The sequence below is a fragment of the Bactrocera tryoni genome, unplaced genomic scaffold, assembly GCF_016617805.1.
Source record: "Bactrocera tryoni isolate S06 unplaced genomic scaffold, CSIRO_BtryS06_freeze2 scaffold_11, whole genome shotgun sequence".
Classification (NCBI taxonomy): domain Eukaryota; kingdom Metazoa; phylum Arthropoda; class Insecta; order Diptera; family Tephritidae; genus Bactrocera; species Bactrocera tryoni.
This window is the reverse complement of record NW_024395824.1, coordinates 19,119,844-19,138,992: the sequence shown is the minus strand read 5'-3', so window position 1 is coordinate 19,138,992 and position 19,149 is coordinate 19,119,844. Positions and strand designations below refer to the sequence as shown.

General features: G+C 33.9%; 1 protein-coding gene across 4 annotated transcripts in view; it reads left to right on the top strand.

Annotated features, from left to right (window-relative positions):
- LOC120779617 (putative uncharacterized protein DDB_G0282133) overlaps window positions 1-18,621 on the top strand; it is a 139,389-nt gene extending 120,768 nt beyond the window's left edge. The window contains exons 10-13 of one of the 4 annotated variants that reach the window (XM_040111962.1): window positions 7,523-8,496; window positions 14,660-14,729; window positions 17,925-18,076; window positions 18,191-18,621. In XM_040111962.1, coding sequence (XP_039967896.1) covers window positions 7,523-8,496; window positions 14,660-14,729; window positions 17,925-18,076; window positions 18,191-18,458 — 1,464 coding nt within the window. In that variant the 3' untranslated portion in view covers window positions 18,459-18,621. Of the gene's footprint in view, window positions 1-7,522; window positions 8,497-14,548; window positions 14,730-17,924; window positions 18,098-18,163 lie in introns of those variants that run through there. The other 3 variants (XM_040111963.1, XR_005705684.1, XM_040111965.1) reach the window with 3 other exon arrangements.
- Window positions 18,622-19,149: the final 528 nt, after the last annotated feature.

Below are 19,149 nucleotides of genomic sequence, written 5' to 3'. Positions count from 1 at the left end.
CTGGCGCGCTGTTGTTAACTCGGCTATAATCGCGTAAGCGGTGTCTACGCCAATTAAGAAGAAGAAGAAGGGTATTTAATAAATTCTTTTGGATTAGGAAATAAGTCATAAGTGCTACTGTGCAATTTTAAATTGTTCAAAGCTCTAACGGTAACGGTATTTTACTAACAGAATGATAAACTACGTCTAATATTTCATTTGTATTAACAATTGATAGTTTAAGGTAAATGAATCGACCTATTTACTTATATTTTGCCCAAAAAATTTCATTTTGAACAGAATATTTAAATTTCATTCAAGTGAACAGTTTTAGCACGACAAGAACGAAGTTGTATATTATATGTATATCAACTGTTTGATATGTCGCTGCCGTCTTCAAAATGTTCAGAAGCTGCTCTCGTTTGTCATGTTTCGAACTTAAAATATTAAAAGGAAGCTACATATCAAAATAGTTAAAACTCGTTTGGAAATTTTCTGTCAGGAGAAAACAAAAATATTTTAGAAAAAAGTCATCGAATCGTTTATAGTGCGGGATGTGAACGAGCTGTAACACTAAATAAAGAAGTTGTCGAGACTTCCGATCCAATATCAGGAGAAAATTATACATAAACTCGTTGAAAAATGGATACCAAGGTTAAAGCGAAAACAAAACAGTCATTTTCATATTTATGATACCCCAGAAAGCTTTAGAATATACGCAAATTAAAACAGAGCTGCGAGAAGTGCAACAAACTCATTTAAGTCAACTACAAAATTTTTAAGAACAAGAATTGTCTCGTATTTTGAAGACAAAAAACATTTAAGGACAAAACTAACAGACCTCCTTAAAAGTCCCTGCCCTACCATAGAAAAACACTTTTTTTTTGGCAAAGTTATTGTATATTTTCTAAAGCATAGTTCCTGTTAAGAGTGATACACTGATTATATATATGACCCTCAAACTTTTCTATACCTATTCTGTAGTACGATTTGTCCTTCAAAATATGCATCAGTTTAGGGGATTACCTCTTCATTCGTCGAAAATTTCAGCGATAATTCTTTTGAAATTTGAAAACAAGAAATAGTCGCTGGTTGCCAGATCAGGAGAATTTTGCCATCGTTTTCACTGTGTTGATATCTTTAGAGTGCCTGCTCGGTCCAAAAGCATGTCGAACGAGTGTTTAGCTCGCCGGTGCAAGCCTTTTGAATGGCCTCTACGTTTGCATAACGCTTTCCTTTCATGGGCAAAAGAATTTTTCCGAAAAGGAAAAAGTCGCACGGTGCCATATCAGGTGAATACGGTCACAATGATCTCCTTCGAATGTTGGATTCTGAGCAATTTTTGGTCGTCAGTCAATTTGTGCGGAACAAACCATGCACACATCTTTCGTAAGCCCAAATGTTCGGTCAAAATGCAATAAATCGATGGTTTGGAGGTGTTCAGTTCCATTTCCACAGTTTCGATGGAATTTCCGGAGATCACGGATTTTGATTGGTCCACATGTTGATCGTCATTTATGATTAGAAATTGATCGACAGCGTTCCGGTTCGTATATCATCCCTAAACGCTGATTTACTCTAGTGCACTCTGTTCTATTTCAAATACATACCATTTAAATAGCCAACACGAGTTATTTTGCAGTAACGAATTTGATGAACCCAATTTTCGAGTATTTTTCCACTAAATCAAGTCGTATGTCAATATTGACTTTAAAAAACTTGAATAGAATCTGGTTTATCGCCAACCAGAGGATAGGAATGTAAGTTCTTATATATACGTATACACTCATATATAACTTATATACTGACCTTACGAAAATTCGGCATAAGTATTTGACAGAGCAGCAAAGCGGTTATACGCAGTCATTATACTAAAATCAGACGGATGTTCAAAAAAATCCTGGTAATGGTCATATGGGACTAGTGTGAAGTTTTCTTTCTTCCCACTGGATTTCGAGCTTGAGGCGCCATTGATAGACGTATTATGAGCCAAATAAGTTCTGGAAATGGGCCGATACAACTCGGCATAAAATCAACAGAGAAGTTCTGAAGAATCTGACCATGATCCCGCTCCATTTTGGATACACAAGGAATTGCTACACTGCAGGAAAGGATTATATCTGAATTTCTATTGCAGATATACCACACATTGACTCTGAGTTCCTGACACATTTTTGGACTGGATTTGAAACGATCTTTTGTCAGAAAAGTGGCATTACAACAAAGTCAATACGTATATCTGTGCATAGTTTAACTCCCACTGTATGACACTGCTTCTTTCAGTAGATAGAACCATTTCGCCCATTTAAGCACACTGCCGTACATGGATGCCACGTACTTAAATCTCCTTAGTCAAAATCGGTTGGTAGGGTCCCGAGATATGGAATTTCCCCAATATGTGGGCGGTGCCACCCTATCGCCCAATTTTCACACGCACTTCCGTAAAACCCTCATACCATCGGAGTTAGCTGTAATGTCTCCGGTGTATTTAGATATTGCTTTATTGCCCTTTTAGTAGTTTCAACAGTGATGAGTGAGCGGGAGTTATCTTATCGAACTTCATCCATTTTCAAACCATCTGTAGGAATTTCTTGTAAATTTGTGCTGGTTTTTGTAGCTTGGTTTCTAGGAGATATGCACTTTAAACATATTAGAGGGGTTAACGCCCACTTTTTTCAAACAGGTTTGGCCCCGCACAGGATGCCCTCTTGCAACTGCGATCCCCAGCCATTTACAGGCCGACATCTAATTTTGTGCTTATTTGTGTCACTTTGAGAAAGTTTTCGGTTGTTTACGATTTGTGGGCGGTATTCCGGATTACGCCCATCTACAAAGTTTCATCATGATCTCACTTTACCGCTAAAGCTGCCAGGCCACGGACGGACGTCAACCGGATCTCAACTTTTTTTTCGTCACCCTGATCACTTATATATGCATATGTGTATAACCATATATCTATCTCGTTTAGTTTTAGGTGATACGTCCTTGCAAGCCGTAACTTGAGTAAAAACTGAGATATCTTGATGACACTTGGTAGGCAGCTTTCTTAGTAGAAAAAAAAATCGAGTTCGTAGATGGGCGTAATCGGACCACGCCCACAAATCGCAATTAACCGAAAACCTATAAAGAGCCATAACAAAGCACTAAATGAAGATATAAAACTGCAATTTGGCACAAGGGATCGCAGCAGCCAGTGGCACCTGTGGGCAAAAAATTTTAAGAAGTGGCCGTGGTTTAACATATGTATCTCCTAAACGACTAAAGCTACAGCAACGAAATTCGCTCAGCACGAATATTACAAGATCTTCTACTGATAGTGTGAAAATGGATGAAAACCTCGCTTACTCCCCATATAACGGTACTGTTCAAAACTACTAAAAGCGTGATAAAACAAAAATAGCCGCCGGAATGGTATGACAAGGCTTTATAGTGGCCGGTGTAAAAATTGGACGATGGGCGTGGTTACGACTAACCGAATTCGATAAAATTTTCTACGTGACATTCTTTTCATATTTTTATGTTATGTTGTGAAAATGAGCGAAATCGGACAATAACCAAGCTACTTCCCATATAGCACAGTTTTAAATTCTAATTGATTATTTTTCTTTCCATTACACAAATCAAGAAGCAATTAATATAACGTGATTAAACTTTGCACGAATATACTTTTGGTGTATAGTATGCCACCTTACGACCAAAAATTGTTTACAACCAAACAGTTCAAGATCTTAGGTACCGAATATTTATACTACGGTACCTATAGTTGACTTTCGATCGAAAATGTCGGTCAATGTGTGATACATAATGAAATTATCAGATAATCGTTCACTTATGGTATGCCTGTATGTCCCCCATATACCTAATATACAGATAATCGAACTTCCGGGTGACTTTGTACCGCATATATCGGCCAATATGTGAGATATCTCAATGAAACTGAGCTAGCGTGTTTTATTCATAACAGTGTATCTTTGTGCCTAAAATAGATAAATTTGAGCGAAAACTTGACTTATGTATACACATAATAGTATGTAGTATTGGGAAAAATAGATAAAATCTGGTCGATACTACCCCAACTTTCATATACTACATATAATGATATTCGTTTTTCTAACAAACCTTATGCCGAATATGTTGATCAGTGTATGAGATACGTAGGTTGCTATATATATTTCTGGCCTAATAATGTAAATAGGCATATTTATCAACGAAAATGTTTTTTTTTGTTTTTTTTTTGTCGATTGCTGTTTTGTTTCGGGCTCATACGCATAGATCCACGATTCGTGGATCAATCTTATAAACGTCTTTCGAAGCACCGCGATCGTATTTTTTCAGCATTTCTTTACACCAATCCACACGAGCCTTTTTTTGAGCGATTGTCAAATTGTGTGGGATCCAACGAGAACAAACCTTTTTTACGGCCAGGTGTTCATGCAATATCGAATGTATACTGGTGGGAGAAATGCATACCTCTGCATAGGCATGCCTCTATCTGAAGGTATGTTACATGACGGTCTTGCATTATCAGTTCACGTAAGGCATCGATGTTTTCTGGCACAACGGCTGTTTTTGGACGACCTTCACGGAACTCGTCTTTGAGCGAGCGTCGGCCACGATTGAATTCGTTGTACCAGTTTTTCACAGTGCTATAGGAGGTGCTTCATAGCCATAGAAAGATTTTAGTTCATCGATGCACTCTTGTCGTGATAATCCACGTCGAAAGTTGTGAAAAATGATCGCACGAAAATGTTCACGAGTTAATTCCATTTTTTAGCTGAGATGATTTTTTTAATTCCCTGTAAATAAAACAATTCACGATTAAATGACAAAACGTTCTGAGTGATATTATGCTAAAAAATGTCAAACTTTCCAATGGAAATGTCAGATTGCACCTGGCAACACTTAGTGTTGCCCCAGGCCAGAATATATATAGCAGCCCTCGTAGGAAATATGTATATAGTGTAGTAGTGTAACCAATTAAAAAAGCCATAAATTCGGTTTGGAAAATTATTTTTATTCATTTTAAAGTACAAAATGTGTGAATATAATCATAAATTCAGGACCAATTCGCTTTTGCTCGATATGACCACCTTTTGCCTTAACTATGGCCTTGAGACGGTCAAAGAACGAATCGCAAGCTGCCCGAATGTGACTTGCCGGTGTTTTGGCCCACTCACGGACAATGGCTGTCTTCAGCGCCTCGAGACTGGTGTATTTCTAACTTCGGACCTTGCTCTCCAAAATGGCCTAGAGAGAATAATCCATTGGATTCGCATGTGGTGAATTCGAGAGCCATTTTGTGGTCGTAATGAAGTTCGGAACGTAATTTTTCAGCCATTCTCGGTTCACTCGCGCTTTGTGAGACGGTGCTGAGTCTTGTTGAAACGTCCATAGTTTGCGACCGAAATGTTTGTTTGCCCAGGGCTTCAAAGCAGCCTCCAGAACACTTTCCCGATAATAAGTCGCATTTACATTGACACCAGGCTCGATGAAAACAATTGCAGAGCGCCCATCCCAATTGGAAAAATTTTTTCGTCAGAAAACATAATGTTCGGAATTTAACCGCTTTCGGCCAAGCGAAACAACTGCTTCGCTCTCTCAAGTCTTACTTGTTGCTGCTTCGGTGTGAGAAAATGGGCCTTTTGGAACTTGTAAGGCTTGACCTTGAGCTCATTTTTCAATATGCGTCGGATGCTGCGGATATTTTCAGTTGTTTGGCCGTTTGATTGGCACATCGTCGTGGATTTCGCTCAAGTCGCTTCTTCACTTTCCGAACCATCTCACGTTACGTTGCAGTCTTTTGATGACCACCTCTATGGCGTTTTGCGATGCTACCAGTATCATTGTAACGAGTGTTGGTGCGATAAACAAAAACTTTATTCACATTAAGGTGTTTGAGCTCACAAACTGCTGGCTGTGATTTTCCAACTAAATATAAAGCAATCACACTATTACGTTTGAATTCTATCGCTGATCACTCTTTTTTGCGTTCCCTTTTGTACACTTGTGAACAATACTCTGAACTGTCATTTAACACATTTATAAACCGCTGATTCCAGTGCGGCAGCTGCGCGAACGGTCTGAAGTTGGTTCGAGTGCCGGACCCTGTAAATGTTTATATAAAATTGTTTGGATTTCGATCCTCAGATTTACATTTTGCACCAAAAAGTATTTTCCTGGCTTTGATTCTTATAAGTTTCAAGAGTTTGAAAGGTTCGGTTGCTCCCGAACTTAGCCCGTCCTTACTTGTTTTTATATGTATTAAGTTCATCTGTTCCTTGTTGTTAGTTAATCCACGTCAAATTTTCGAGATTTTATTTCGTTTTCTTGCTGACACGAATATTTTAAAATATATATTAAATATTTTTGAACCGTTCTGGGTATATATACCATCAAAAATGTCAAACTTTATTATAAAGTTATAAGTTATCAGATTGCAACACAAGGGTTTCAAAATCCCGAAGTATAAAGACAGTCTACATATGCTGTGACATTATTTTGCCACTAAAACTACGAGTTTGTTCGGTAGGGTAAATAAGCTCTTGAGTGTAAGCGTGTATATGAGTAAAGATATTATTAATAATATATTATATAATAAAAAAGTTCTTAATATTATTAACTTTATACATGCACAGATTTTCCATTTCATAACAAACATATTCAAAAACTTTTCATATAATATTTAATAATAATAAATAATACAAATAAAAATACTCTCTTTATTCTTTTATTTTGACATGCGGTGTTTTATTTATTTTAATATGTTTTCTACATTTTTAATTTTACATTTTCTCGAGACGAAATGAAATGTGTTAATTACATATATGTATGCCCTTTTGCCAAACTTTACTTTATGCAGAAATAAAATGTATATAATAACATACGATACTACTAATATTATCCTATTATAAATTTGTTAAAAATGTAATTCAACTTTTTTCAAATTTGCTTACAATTTGAGCATGCTATTTCGCATATAGATACTTTCCCTACTGGAAATAAACAATAAAATGGCAACTTCCGTTTTATTAAATTATTATTATACAACAATAAAAAAAACAATTATTTACTTAATTGCATATTTAAATAAATATTTGTGCGTCAAATTCTTAATACATCTACTTTTCAAATTACTGTATATAGTTTTTATTTACTTAGTCAAAATAAAACTTTTTTCTTAATATTAAATAGTTTAAATACGTATTAAACACATACACATAATTTATAGTTAATATATTTCAAAATATCTTGGTATATGATTAAACTGTTACCTTTACGAGAATACACTTAACATTATGGCTAACGTGAAAATTTCTTATTTCTTTTTATTTCTACATCACCAAATGTTTGAATTATTTGCAAACAAATAATGGTTACTAATAAAACACATAACGTCCGCGGCATCATCACCAATTTGTTATTGCAAAATTGAATTGTTCACTGAAATTTTTAAAATATCTGTAATACAATTTAAAAAATTCAAACACGCCATATATGAATATAAACGCACTTTTATTATATTCTATAAATGAATATATTCCAGAATGCCATACGCACAAATCTGTCGCTGCATAAATGCTTTGTGCGCTATGAAGATGACTTTGGCTCCTTTTGGATGGTAGACGACAATGAGTTCGTGAAACGACGCCATTTATCGCGCGGCCGTCCACGCAAATATGAACCGTCGTCATCGCCTAAGACCAATTCGCAAACGTCCGTTAATGCTACTGCCGACAATGGCAACAACACTAGCCGAGAAGCAAGTGGCAACAGTGATTCACAACAATTATTGAATAGGCAACAAAAGCAGAAACAGCGCAATATGCACAGTTTCGGTGGTAGTCAGGTGGCTGGCCACTGCATCAATGTAGATTGTGATAGTGTCGGTCGTAGAGTTCAAGGTTACCATGCTGCAACGGATGCTGCTACTCCAGTAATGGCAGCTGCAATTGATGCCAAACAAGGCGACGATAATTACTCTAATAACAACAGTAGCAACGTTATTAAAATTAAGAGTAGAAATAATAATAATAGCAGCAACAAAAACAAAAACCACAGTATTATGGATATTAATAATGGCGATCATGACGGCATTGATATCTGCGAAGGTAGCCAAAGACATATAAGCGATTTTTGTAGCAATAAAAAAATAGCGAAATTTGATACTCAAAAAAATTATGAGATGCCTAATGATAGTAATCTACTTTGCATCAACAATACTTTAATTGGTATTAACACATTTAAAAATTTAAGTATGCTTGCAACGACTGGCAACAAAGTCGCTAGTGCTAGTGGTATCAACATCGTCAGTGATGGCGTCGCCGCTGTCGATATTGATACCATAATTGCGGTGAACAACAGTGGCGATGGCATAATTGGAAGCAATCGTATCGGTGCCAGTATCTATGGTGATGTCGGTGTCGTTACTGTTGATGCTGTAAATAATTTAAATGATGTTGCCGTAGGTGTTGGTGATAACGGTACCGACGGAATTTTCTCTTGCAACTATCAACCGCAGTAAGAGTATTAATCAAATAAAACAATAAAAACCAAACCTTTTGATGTTCCATAGTTCATATCATTTATTATATCCAGTTCTAATGAGTCATGTACATACATGTATACACAAATACTTACGAGAATAAGTACATATATCCGTATAACATATATATATTGGAATAACTGTATGTATATGTGTACATATGTAAGGTGTACATTAAACGGTAAGTAGCATGCATGCGCAGTGTAAATTGTACACATCTATAAATATCAGTATTGTTATGCAAAGCTTAATGAACAAAATATAGCCAACACAAAAAAACGTTAACTTTAGTTGCACTGAGAATGCAATTGCACAAATAAAAACTTCCATACAAGAACGTACCTTTGGCCGGTCAGTTTGTATGGCAGCTATATACTATATGCATTTCCGACAAATGAGCAGTTTCTTGAAAGGAAAAGGGCGTGACGTAGATCTATTTCTCAAAAATCCAGCGACTAGTTCGCGAGATGGCTAAATCGACTCAGTTCGTTCCGCTGACCACTTATACAAGTATATATACATTTTATAGAAGCTCCTACGTTTCCTCGGTCCAGTACTATTTTTGATTTTACTGCTACTACTTTACTTCTATAAATAGGGTATATATATGTACTTATATATTTAATTGCTCAATATGAAAAGAGGAGTTGCATTCCGAATGACTGTCAGAATGTTCGTGCAATGAATATTTTAAGTGAAAGTTAAGATATCTTAATGGAACTTGGTGCACGTATGCCTCTGTATGTATTGTACTTAATGTACTTACATATATTTTTCAAACCACTAAAGCTGTATCAAACAAACTCGTTGATAGCAAGTTCTTCTAGAATCTCCTCTTTTTATACAGTATTAAATCAGATGAGTGTGATGTCCCCTATCCTTCATGAACCTAATATATGGATTTTACATTTATGGTATGACTTTATGGCATAAATAATATATCGGTCAATATGTGAGGTATGTGAATGAAATTCAGAGATAGACTTTCTTTCATAATAGTGTGTCGTGTCTTGTGGTGTTAAAATCGGTTAACTAGTTTAGAATTTGGATGAACCGTGCAGTGCTTAAGTACCATTAATTAAAATAATTATAAGAAAGACATAACACCTAAATTCATTTCTGTTGTGCCTCCTTTCGAGGCATGTTAATGCAAGATCATTAAACCGTCTTAATTTAATAATTTTAGATTTAATCAATAAATATTAGGGTAAAGTACTGAATAATTTAACCATCCTTAGGTCTTAATAAAAAACAAGTAAAAACTAAAGTACAACCTAGAAAATTTACGTTACCGTGCCACTTCATACATTACATTAGAATCCATGAGTAAAATGTAATGTACCTGAAAAAAATCGCCCTGGACGAATTCCTTTCGTTTTCGTTTAAGCCAAAGACAAACAAATCAGGCAGACTTATCTATTTATAGTTATAAGCTCGATAGATATTTAGCATTTTTCCCGCGGCGTTACCTAAATAAGATAAAGTTTATTGGAATAGAATATTCGAACGATCAGCATAGATTTCTCATAGTCTAGACTTTAGACCCTTCCGCAAAAGTGTTCATTATTAATTCAATCTGTTACTGATTGTCTGCAATCAACCCAAAAGAAACTTCATTTGAATTTGTCCAAAGTATTCGTAATACCTAGGAGCCCTGAATAGAACTATTGCTGAACTCTTCTACTTATCATCCTAGGAGTTGCGACCAGATTGCAGTTACATAAATTTTTTGCCAAAAAATATATATTGGATAGTCAAAAAAGTCTTGCGGTATTTTTATTGAATTTTTTTTTTATTGAAATTGAAATGAATTTTTGATGACTCATGCCCAGCTCTTGACCGATGCTACGGCTGCTACTACGCCGGTCTCTTTCGACCAATTCAGCGATTTTATCCCAATTTTCGACGGCAGGCCTTCCGGAGCGTGGCGCATCTTCGACCACCTCTTCACCAGAACGAAAACGTTGAAACCATCGTTGTGCGGTGGAAATGGAAACGGTATCGGGTCCATAAACTGCACAAATTTTATTGGCGGCTTGAGATGCATTTTTGCCTTTATCGTAGTAGTACTGTAAAATATGCCGTATTTTCTTTTTATTTTGCTCCATGTTTGCGACGCTATAACTCACGAACGACTTAAAAGAAACGAGAATCAATCAAACACTTATTAGTATGAGCTTTCCGAAAAGGTATAGCATGACCCGATGCGACGAATAAAACTAGAACTACGCGCTTTCAGTGCCAACTAGCGAAAATACCGCAAGACTTATTATTATTAAATTTAAAACTTTGTCCTGTTCTTTGTACGTCACTTTACCAACACCCAAGCACTCAACAAAGTTATCTGCTTATTTAGTGTAAGCTATGCAACTAAACTTTTCTTAGTACACAGTCACTAATATTTTGCTTATTTTCATAGCAAGTAAGGTACTAAATTCGCTTATGTAAACAGTTTACTCTTCTCGGAACCGATTTCACTTCCACCCACAATATTCTCGCCACATATCGATAGTACGTAAATATAGAAAAGTTCTGGATAAGGGTTTTGTAATAATTATAGAGAAAGTTTTGAAAAACGCATTAAAATTGAATTTATCCCAAAATCTTGTTCCTCCTATGATTACCATTGAAAATATATGTTAAATGGATGGTTATCATTATTCATTATATTGCATAAAGCTTCATTGCGAAAGCCCAATTAATGATTAGGATTAATCGAAATTCGCCACATTAAGATAGATAGATTTTTAATACTAAACTGGAAAAATGGAGGGGGATCCGATAAATGAATTACGCAATTATCTGAAAGGAAGAGTTGTTAACCACAAATTTTAAATGCTTGAACAAATTAAAACTCCCAAATCTTCACAAAATCAAGTAAGTTCATAGCTTTTTATTTTATTCTCTTTTACTAAATGGACCTTTTACTAACCCCTTAGGGGCTTTAAAGTAATAGATACTTGTGTTGATCCTGTTCCCGCCCAAGCTCCTTGCAGTAACAATAACTAACCCCTGGAGATTCATCTAAAATCAGTAGGACAAAATAGTTTTATTAAAAGATAATCTTATACTTGATCAAAGTTTTTTTATTTTTAAAACTTTTTCCAGACTTCAGGAAAATTCCAAAAGTAATTATTCAAAAAAATCAATATTAAAAACAAATTCTTCTTAAGTGCTAGTTTTTAAAAAGCTGTATAAATTTCATTGAAATCTACAGCATTGTAAAAACCGCTTTTGATGTTTTAGACGTCGCTTCGCCGATCCCTTACAGCCGCTACTAGCTACCCGCTTTCAAAATTTTTAGAGCGCCCGAGATCCCTTGCTAATTATAGAAAAACTCGAAAAGTATTTGTCGGATGAAAAATATATTCTGACAATTCCTAACACTCTAATAGATTTTTCATACATTATTTTGCAAAAAAGTTACAAATTGACTAAATTAAGAAGGTCGGATCATTTAGAAGCCAGAAAAAGCTGATTTTTTTAATTTTAATTTTTAGCAAAAAAACACTAAAGAAAATTTTATCAAAAATAGTATTTTAGTGCATACTTTATAGTTTTTTTAATAATTGAACCACCCAAAAATATAACGGAAGAATCCATGTTTCAGTGGAACTTGTCACAGCTGATAACATCCATTGGAGGGCAAAGTCTGTAATATAAATATCTTCTTAATTTGTATACTTTTTGATTCTATGTGAACCTCATAATGCCAATAAAAATTGAAAACTAAATTTTTTTAATGTGTGAACTTTTAAATCGATTTTAAATGTAAAATTTGTCATTTTTAATTTCAGAAATCAAAATAGTCATCAATATCTTTGGTTCACATAGAACAGATTTTTATACAAGATGCGTTCCAAAGTAATCGATTCTTTATTCTATTATTTTTTTAATCTATTCTTTATTCTTTAATCTAGTGCGATAAAATCTGCTATCTTTATCGATTGTTCACTGACATTTCATAGATTGGAAGTGAAGTTATTGCGTTTTAAGTGTCAGTATATTTGTGTTATCGGTGCGAAAATGAGCTTCGAACAAGGAGCCAACATTAAATTTTGTTTTAAAATTGGTAAAACTTTTACCGAAACGTTTCAATTGATGAAACAAGTTTGTGGCGATGATTGCCTATCCAGTAGCAGAGTGCACGAGTGGTTTTAACGTTTTCAAAGTTGTCGTAAGGACATAAATGTCGATCAACATGTGGGCCAATCAAAATCCGTGATCACCGGAAATTCCATCGAAACTGTGCGTGAATTCATCAAAAATCAGCCGAAATCATCATTGAAATTCATGGAAATGGAATTGAACATCTCCAAGACATCGATTTATCGCATTTTGACCGAACATTTGGGTTTACGAAAGGTGTGTGCACGGTTTGTTCCGCACAAATTAGCCGACGACCAAAAATTTCTCATAATCCAACATTCGAAGGACATCACTGTAACAGATTATTTGACCAAAAATCACATTTTAATCATTAACCACTCCCCGTATTCTCCTGATATGGCACCGTGCGGCTTCTTCCTTTTCGGAAAAATGCATTTGCCCATTAAAGAAAATCGTTATGCAGACGTAGAGGCCATTCAAAAGGCTTGCACCGGCATACTGGCGGCCATATCGGCCAACGGGCTAAAACACTTGTTCGACAAGCTTTTGGACCGTGCAAAAAGCTGTATTGAAGCAGAAGGAGACTATTTTGAATAAAATAAATTGATTTTGCCGAAAAAATCATTTGTTCTGTTTTTTTTTAAAGTCTTGTTTTCTTTGGAACCCACCTTGTACTCTACAAAATAGAAGTTGAATCAGATTGCTAGGTGAGATGTGTTTTCGCAATCATGCACACCATATGTAAAAACATTTAGGCTGTTCACGGTAAGGTGATTATCGGGTTATGTGAATATTAAATTGAAAATAACCTCTGTGCTCCGTGAACATCCTATGTATGGTTATTTGCTTATTTTTATACAAACAGCTGTTCATTGTTTAGAATCATAGTTCAATGAAATTCCTACTTATAAAATGCCTAAACAAAGTTTAAAAAGCAAAATAATCGAATTTAAAATAAGTTCTGCTATTAAGGAAATGGACTTTATTGTGATTCTTACTTACTTTGATGACTTTTCATAATTTCTGATGATTTTTGATGCTTTGTGATGCTTTTCGATGCTTTTTATTTCGGTTTTAATTTGCTGATTGTAAACAAAAAACAGCTGTTAATAGCAAATTTTCCAATAAGAAAATCTAAATGGAAATGCCATTTGCTTAGTTTTATTTATTTTTTGTGCTACCATTTAGTAAAATTCCAACGACTTTCTAACACTGGACATAAGCAAACAACCACATAATCTGTAAACAAGGGTCTAGGTTGGTCAAAGTTGGTTATTTTGTCATACCCCATTTTGTTGTTATTTACTTAATCACATAACCCCATAACCCGATAACCACCTTATCGTGAACAGCCTAATTGTTTTCAGAAAACGCTCCTCAATGTTTTAATAAGCGACTGACACGTGTTCGGCGCTTGTCTATTACCTGAAACATTACCTGAATATTTTTTAAACCACTTCGAAATCAAAGCTAATATTTATGTTTTCAGCTCGTTTTTGATGAGAATTAAGCTCAAAAAGTGTCGGATTTTTTCGATTGCAATTTTTAAAATGATCCGACTTCCTTACTTTCTTCAAACTGAATAATATATAAACATGGATGTAACATATAGATTCCATTAAAACAAATAAATCAATACAGTTTTTCTGTAATACGGTAGGTATATTTAATTTACTTAATTCACATGTTTTAATTTATTTATATTCGTAAAAATAGAAAAATATATGATATTTTCAAACCATTTGTCTTGGTTCTGTATATTAACTCACTAATAAGTGAAATGATTTATTTTCGCTTTTATAAGAAATATTCATATATTATTTTTTTGCCAACGTTATGACTTGCACTCTTTTTTCCTAATTAATTTTATTCTTCTATCAACATTTTTAACAAAAGTTTTTTTTAAATATGTTACAGCAACATGCTTTAAAAACTTAACATTAAATAATAACACTTTAACGGCATTTTGAAACCAAAATGTCAATTAATAAAGATAACTGACATTGTTTCAAACAAATATGCATACAGGAACGCAATCCACGATTCTCGGCCGACTTCACCACCTTATGGCAAACACGATTATTTAACTAATTTACAGGTAAGTAATTTCTTTAAACATATTCAGATATATGTACATACATATATCGTATCACAATCCAGAAATATATTTATAGGTCCGGTAAAAAGAAATCCATTATGTCTCCTATAAATTGAATGTTTTAATTAGCATAGTGAGATTGATCCGACTAAAATATGTATGTACCGTTTTTCAATAAGCTAAAAATATATTTGTTGCTATTTTGAAGGTACTTTCATAATGCCACTCTCATAAAACCCCTCTCATTTACTTTCAAACATTGGGAAGATCGATTTTCACAAGCTTATCTTGAGACCAATTTTTCACCAAAATCATTCGCCATAGACAGGCACAGACAGTAATCATTGGGTGGCATATTCAGACTAAATGGTAGATGTATAAGAAACTTTCAAATAAACTAATTGGGGCGAGTCCCTATCGTTCAGCAATCACATTCAGCCTTATCTAAAACTTCGCGTGAATGACATTCCCCATGGAAAAAATCACAAATTTGAAATTTTCTTATCGTGAACTTCACATGGGAATTGAATAATTTTTTTTTTTCACGTGAATCCATGCAATTCGTTCACAAAATTGTTAGTTGCGAACAACTTTCAGTAAAATGTTAGCTTACTACAGTAACTATTTATTTGATTTTATGAACATTTTTATATGAACTAAGGCCTATTAACAAAATTCATTTGACGTTTTTGGGCAGCAGTGAGGCCGAAAATCCTGATAAAGGAAAGATTTTTAAAAAATAAAACACGAGAAAGTGTATGTATTTTGAATAACGTTACGTGATTCTGCTAATAGCAAAGCTTCGAAATCGATTCGAATGAAAAAAGAGGACCATCGATTTTCAGGTTGCTAGCCAGTGTGAGTACATTCAATTTTTGTTTATCCTTTATTCCTTAAAATATATCAATACATTCGAAAATTGTTATCTGCATAAATTATGTAGATAATACCGACTCAATCAAAAAATATTTACGATATATAATTAAAAATAAAAACACTTCTTTAAGCTAAAACAGTCGCATAATTGGCCTTATAAGTTTACAAAGTTTTTTCAATGCCACTAATTCAAAACTAAATCATATGTGACAGCTTGCCGAAGTTCACAATAACATAATCGAAATTCGAACACTTCACACGAAATTCGCCATACGAATTTGTGTTCGCGTGAAAATAAAAATACATGGGAATGATTTATTCACTCGAAGTTTACGATGAGACTGATTACTTAGTACAAAATTTATCTATCTAACGCCATATTGCATTTATAGAACGCGAGAAAAAGATATTTAGTACAAAATTTATCTATCAAACGCCACATTTCATTTATAGAACGCGAGAAAAAGACTACTAAGGCCATTTAATAGAAAAATTATGGATTTCATCGTTTGACTACAACTATTTAAGAACCATAAATTTTTATCAACTGAACTTTTTCAAATAAAACACCTTACAAAAGCTTTCAAAACAAAATAAAAGTTTTATGGAAACTGTTATTGATTAGAAAGTGATACGAATTTACGTCTATATATATTTGATGAAAACAAAAATATGAAAATAGTCTCAAAAGGATTTTCGATCTACCCATATATGTATCTCATTTTTATACTCTTGCAACCTGTTGCTACAGAGTATAATAGTTTTGTTCACCTAACGGTTGTATGTATCATCTAAAAATAATCGAATTACAAGTATATATAGGATTATATATATATATATATATATATTGGTGATAAGGATGACTACACGACTTCAAATCGGTGTGACTCTCTGTCTACCCGTCCGTCCGTACAAGATGTTATTTGAGTAAAAATTTAGACACGGTAATAAAATTTTGAATAAATGGGCATGACCCCGCCTCTAATAGGTTTAATGTACGTATCTCTTAAACTGTTCAAGTTAAAATAATACAAATTCGCTCAAGATAAATCCAATAAGAACTTCTACCTACAGAGTGAAAAGTTTTGTAAATGGTAACAATTAGAAGAAATTAATATAAGGGGTAAAACTTTGCACATATAATGTCTTTAAAGTATGTCACCTTATGACCAAAAACTGTTCAAGCCCCTAGGTACCGAATATTTGGATCCCGGTATTTATAATTGACTGTTTACCACAAATATCAGACAATGTGTGAAATATAATTAAAATTCAGGGATAATGCATTCCTGATAATAGTATCTCTGTGTTGAATCGGTTCAATACTGAACCCCATTTATCTAAAATAAAGATTTTCGAACTTCCGGATGACTTCATTCCGCATATATTGGCCAATATGTGAGTTATATCAAAGAAAATGAGAGAGCGTGTTCTACTCACAACAGGGTATCTCTGTGCCTAAAACGGATAAAAATTAACGAAAACTTGACCGAACCCCCACATAACTAGCTTCAGGATTTTCGAACACCCGGCTTACTTTACTCTATATGACTGATAATGGTATGTGAGGTACTTTAAGAAACATTTGTTTGGTGTGTTTGAGCTATACATTTATAATTGCTTAAATTCCAATCCTCTGGTTAACGTTTTGCAACTTAAGGTATTTCCCTGGCTTTGATTCTTGCAAGTTGCAACAGTATAAAATGTTCGGTTACACCCGAACTTAACCCTTCCTTACTAGTTCTTTTATGTCTTTTTCATGTTAGATAGTTTTGAATTGAGCAAAAGGCATCCCAAAAATTATGTTTATACATATGAAAGGTTGTAATATACTACCGCAGTTTGGATCAAGGAGTTTTTTTTTGTGTTCTTATTTATAATTTTCTTGGAAAAAATTTATATTTCACTATGTTTATGGATAGGTTTTATATTTTTAGTTTTATGGTATGATTTTAAAATTATTTCTTAATGAAAAACTAAAATTAACTAGATATAACAAAGATAAAAATATAAAGAAACTATATTTCTTTAAATTAAAAAACAATCAGATTATTTTTTCAGGCTTTTCAAGTTTATCTTCTTTTTCGTTGAATGAATTTTTCAAAAATGTATTTATAGTACTCTTTGTTTTAAATATGCATATGTTTGCTAAGCATTTCGTCATTAACGGTTTAGTAGCTTTGATTTAATAATAAAAAAACGGAGAACATCTAAAATAGCGGGGCATGTACCTGTACCAACATATGTCGACGCCCATATAAGCATTAATAATAGATATTTTAATAACACCTAAGTTCAAATATCTGAACTATTTTGCAGAACATGTGGACCTCCATATCTGAAGATCCCACAGCAATAAGCATTGATCCAACATTAGCAAATTATCGACATTTTGCAGCAGCTACTGAATTACATTTAACCCACCTACCGCATAAACTGCAATTGAATTCTCCAAATCGTCCTGATATTCGGTGAGATCTACTTTAAATAAAGTAGGCAGTATTTGTGCCTATCATATATACATACATATACATAAGTATCTATGTTATTTTTATTAGCTGGTTTAATCAAAATATTCTGTACAGATTGCACGAACATCAGCAGACGACATATCGTACTTATCCACAGAAAGATTATATTACTCAACAACACCACAACCATTTATATCGTCGACAACATAGCTATTTACACAATCACCATCATCATTTGTCATATACGGCGCGACAGTTAGATGTTAGAAATTGTGATAGTAACAGTACTCTACCAATGACGACTCCTTTTATGACCCGCACCGAAAAGTATTTACTAAATAACATTGATAAACATTGTCGCAATCCGCTAAAAGTCGATTAAATGCGAGATCAAACTTATCTTATTCCGCACGAAATTTCAACAGAGGAGGCACAGTCCCTTTCCACTGAATATGGAACCTGTGAGAATGTGTAAAGATATTGCAACAATTAAAGAGACATATGTGTATAATAAATCAAAAGAGATATCAAACACCGTTAGAAAAGCAAATTCTATCATCCATGGTGATGGGAAGAAAAGCAAACACCTCATCGAAAGCAAGGGTAAACAAATCAATAAAGAATTGATATGAAAAAAGCAAAGTGGACATTGTAGTATATTTTCGAATTTATATATATATATATATATAATCGTATCAATATCGCTGTTATGCCAGTTTCATTTGAAGCAATATGAGAACATTCATAGACATATATGTATGTAATGCTCGTATAAAATACTTTTGTATCACTAATACACATAATTTTAAATTCACATATTATGGCTTATAAAATAAATAAACGAAAACTAACATATCAAGAGTAAACTAGTTTTATCTTCGAATCGATAAAAATTGAAAAGCGGATACACATAGTTATAAATCGTAATACGACCTGTATTGCATTCAATGGGATCATTTATTTTTAAGTTTCAAGGGGGATACTCTTGCTCTTGCAAGATTGCACGATGACGCAAAATGCAAGGCCTTTAGAGTACCCATTACAGTATCTACTTATATATGAAAAGCTGATTC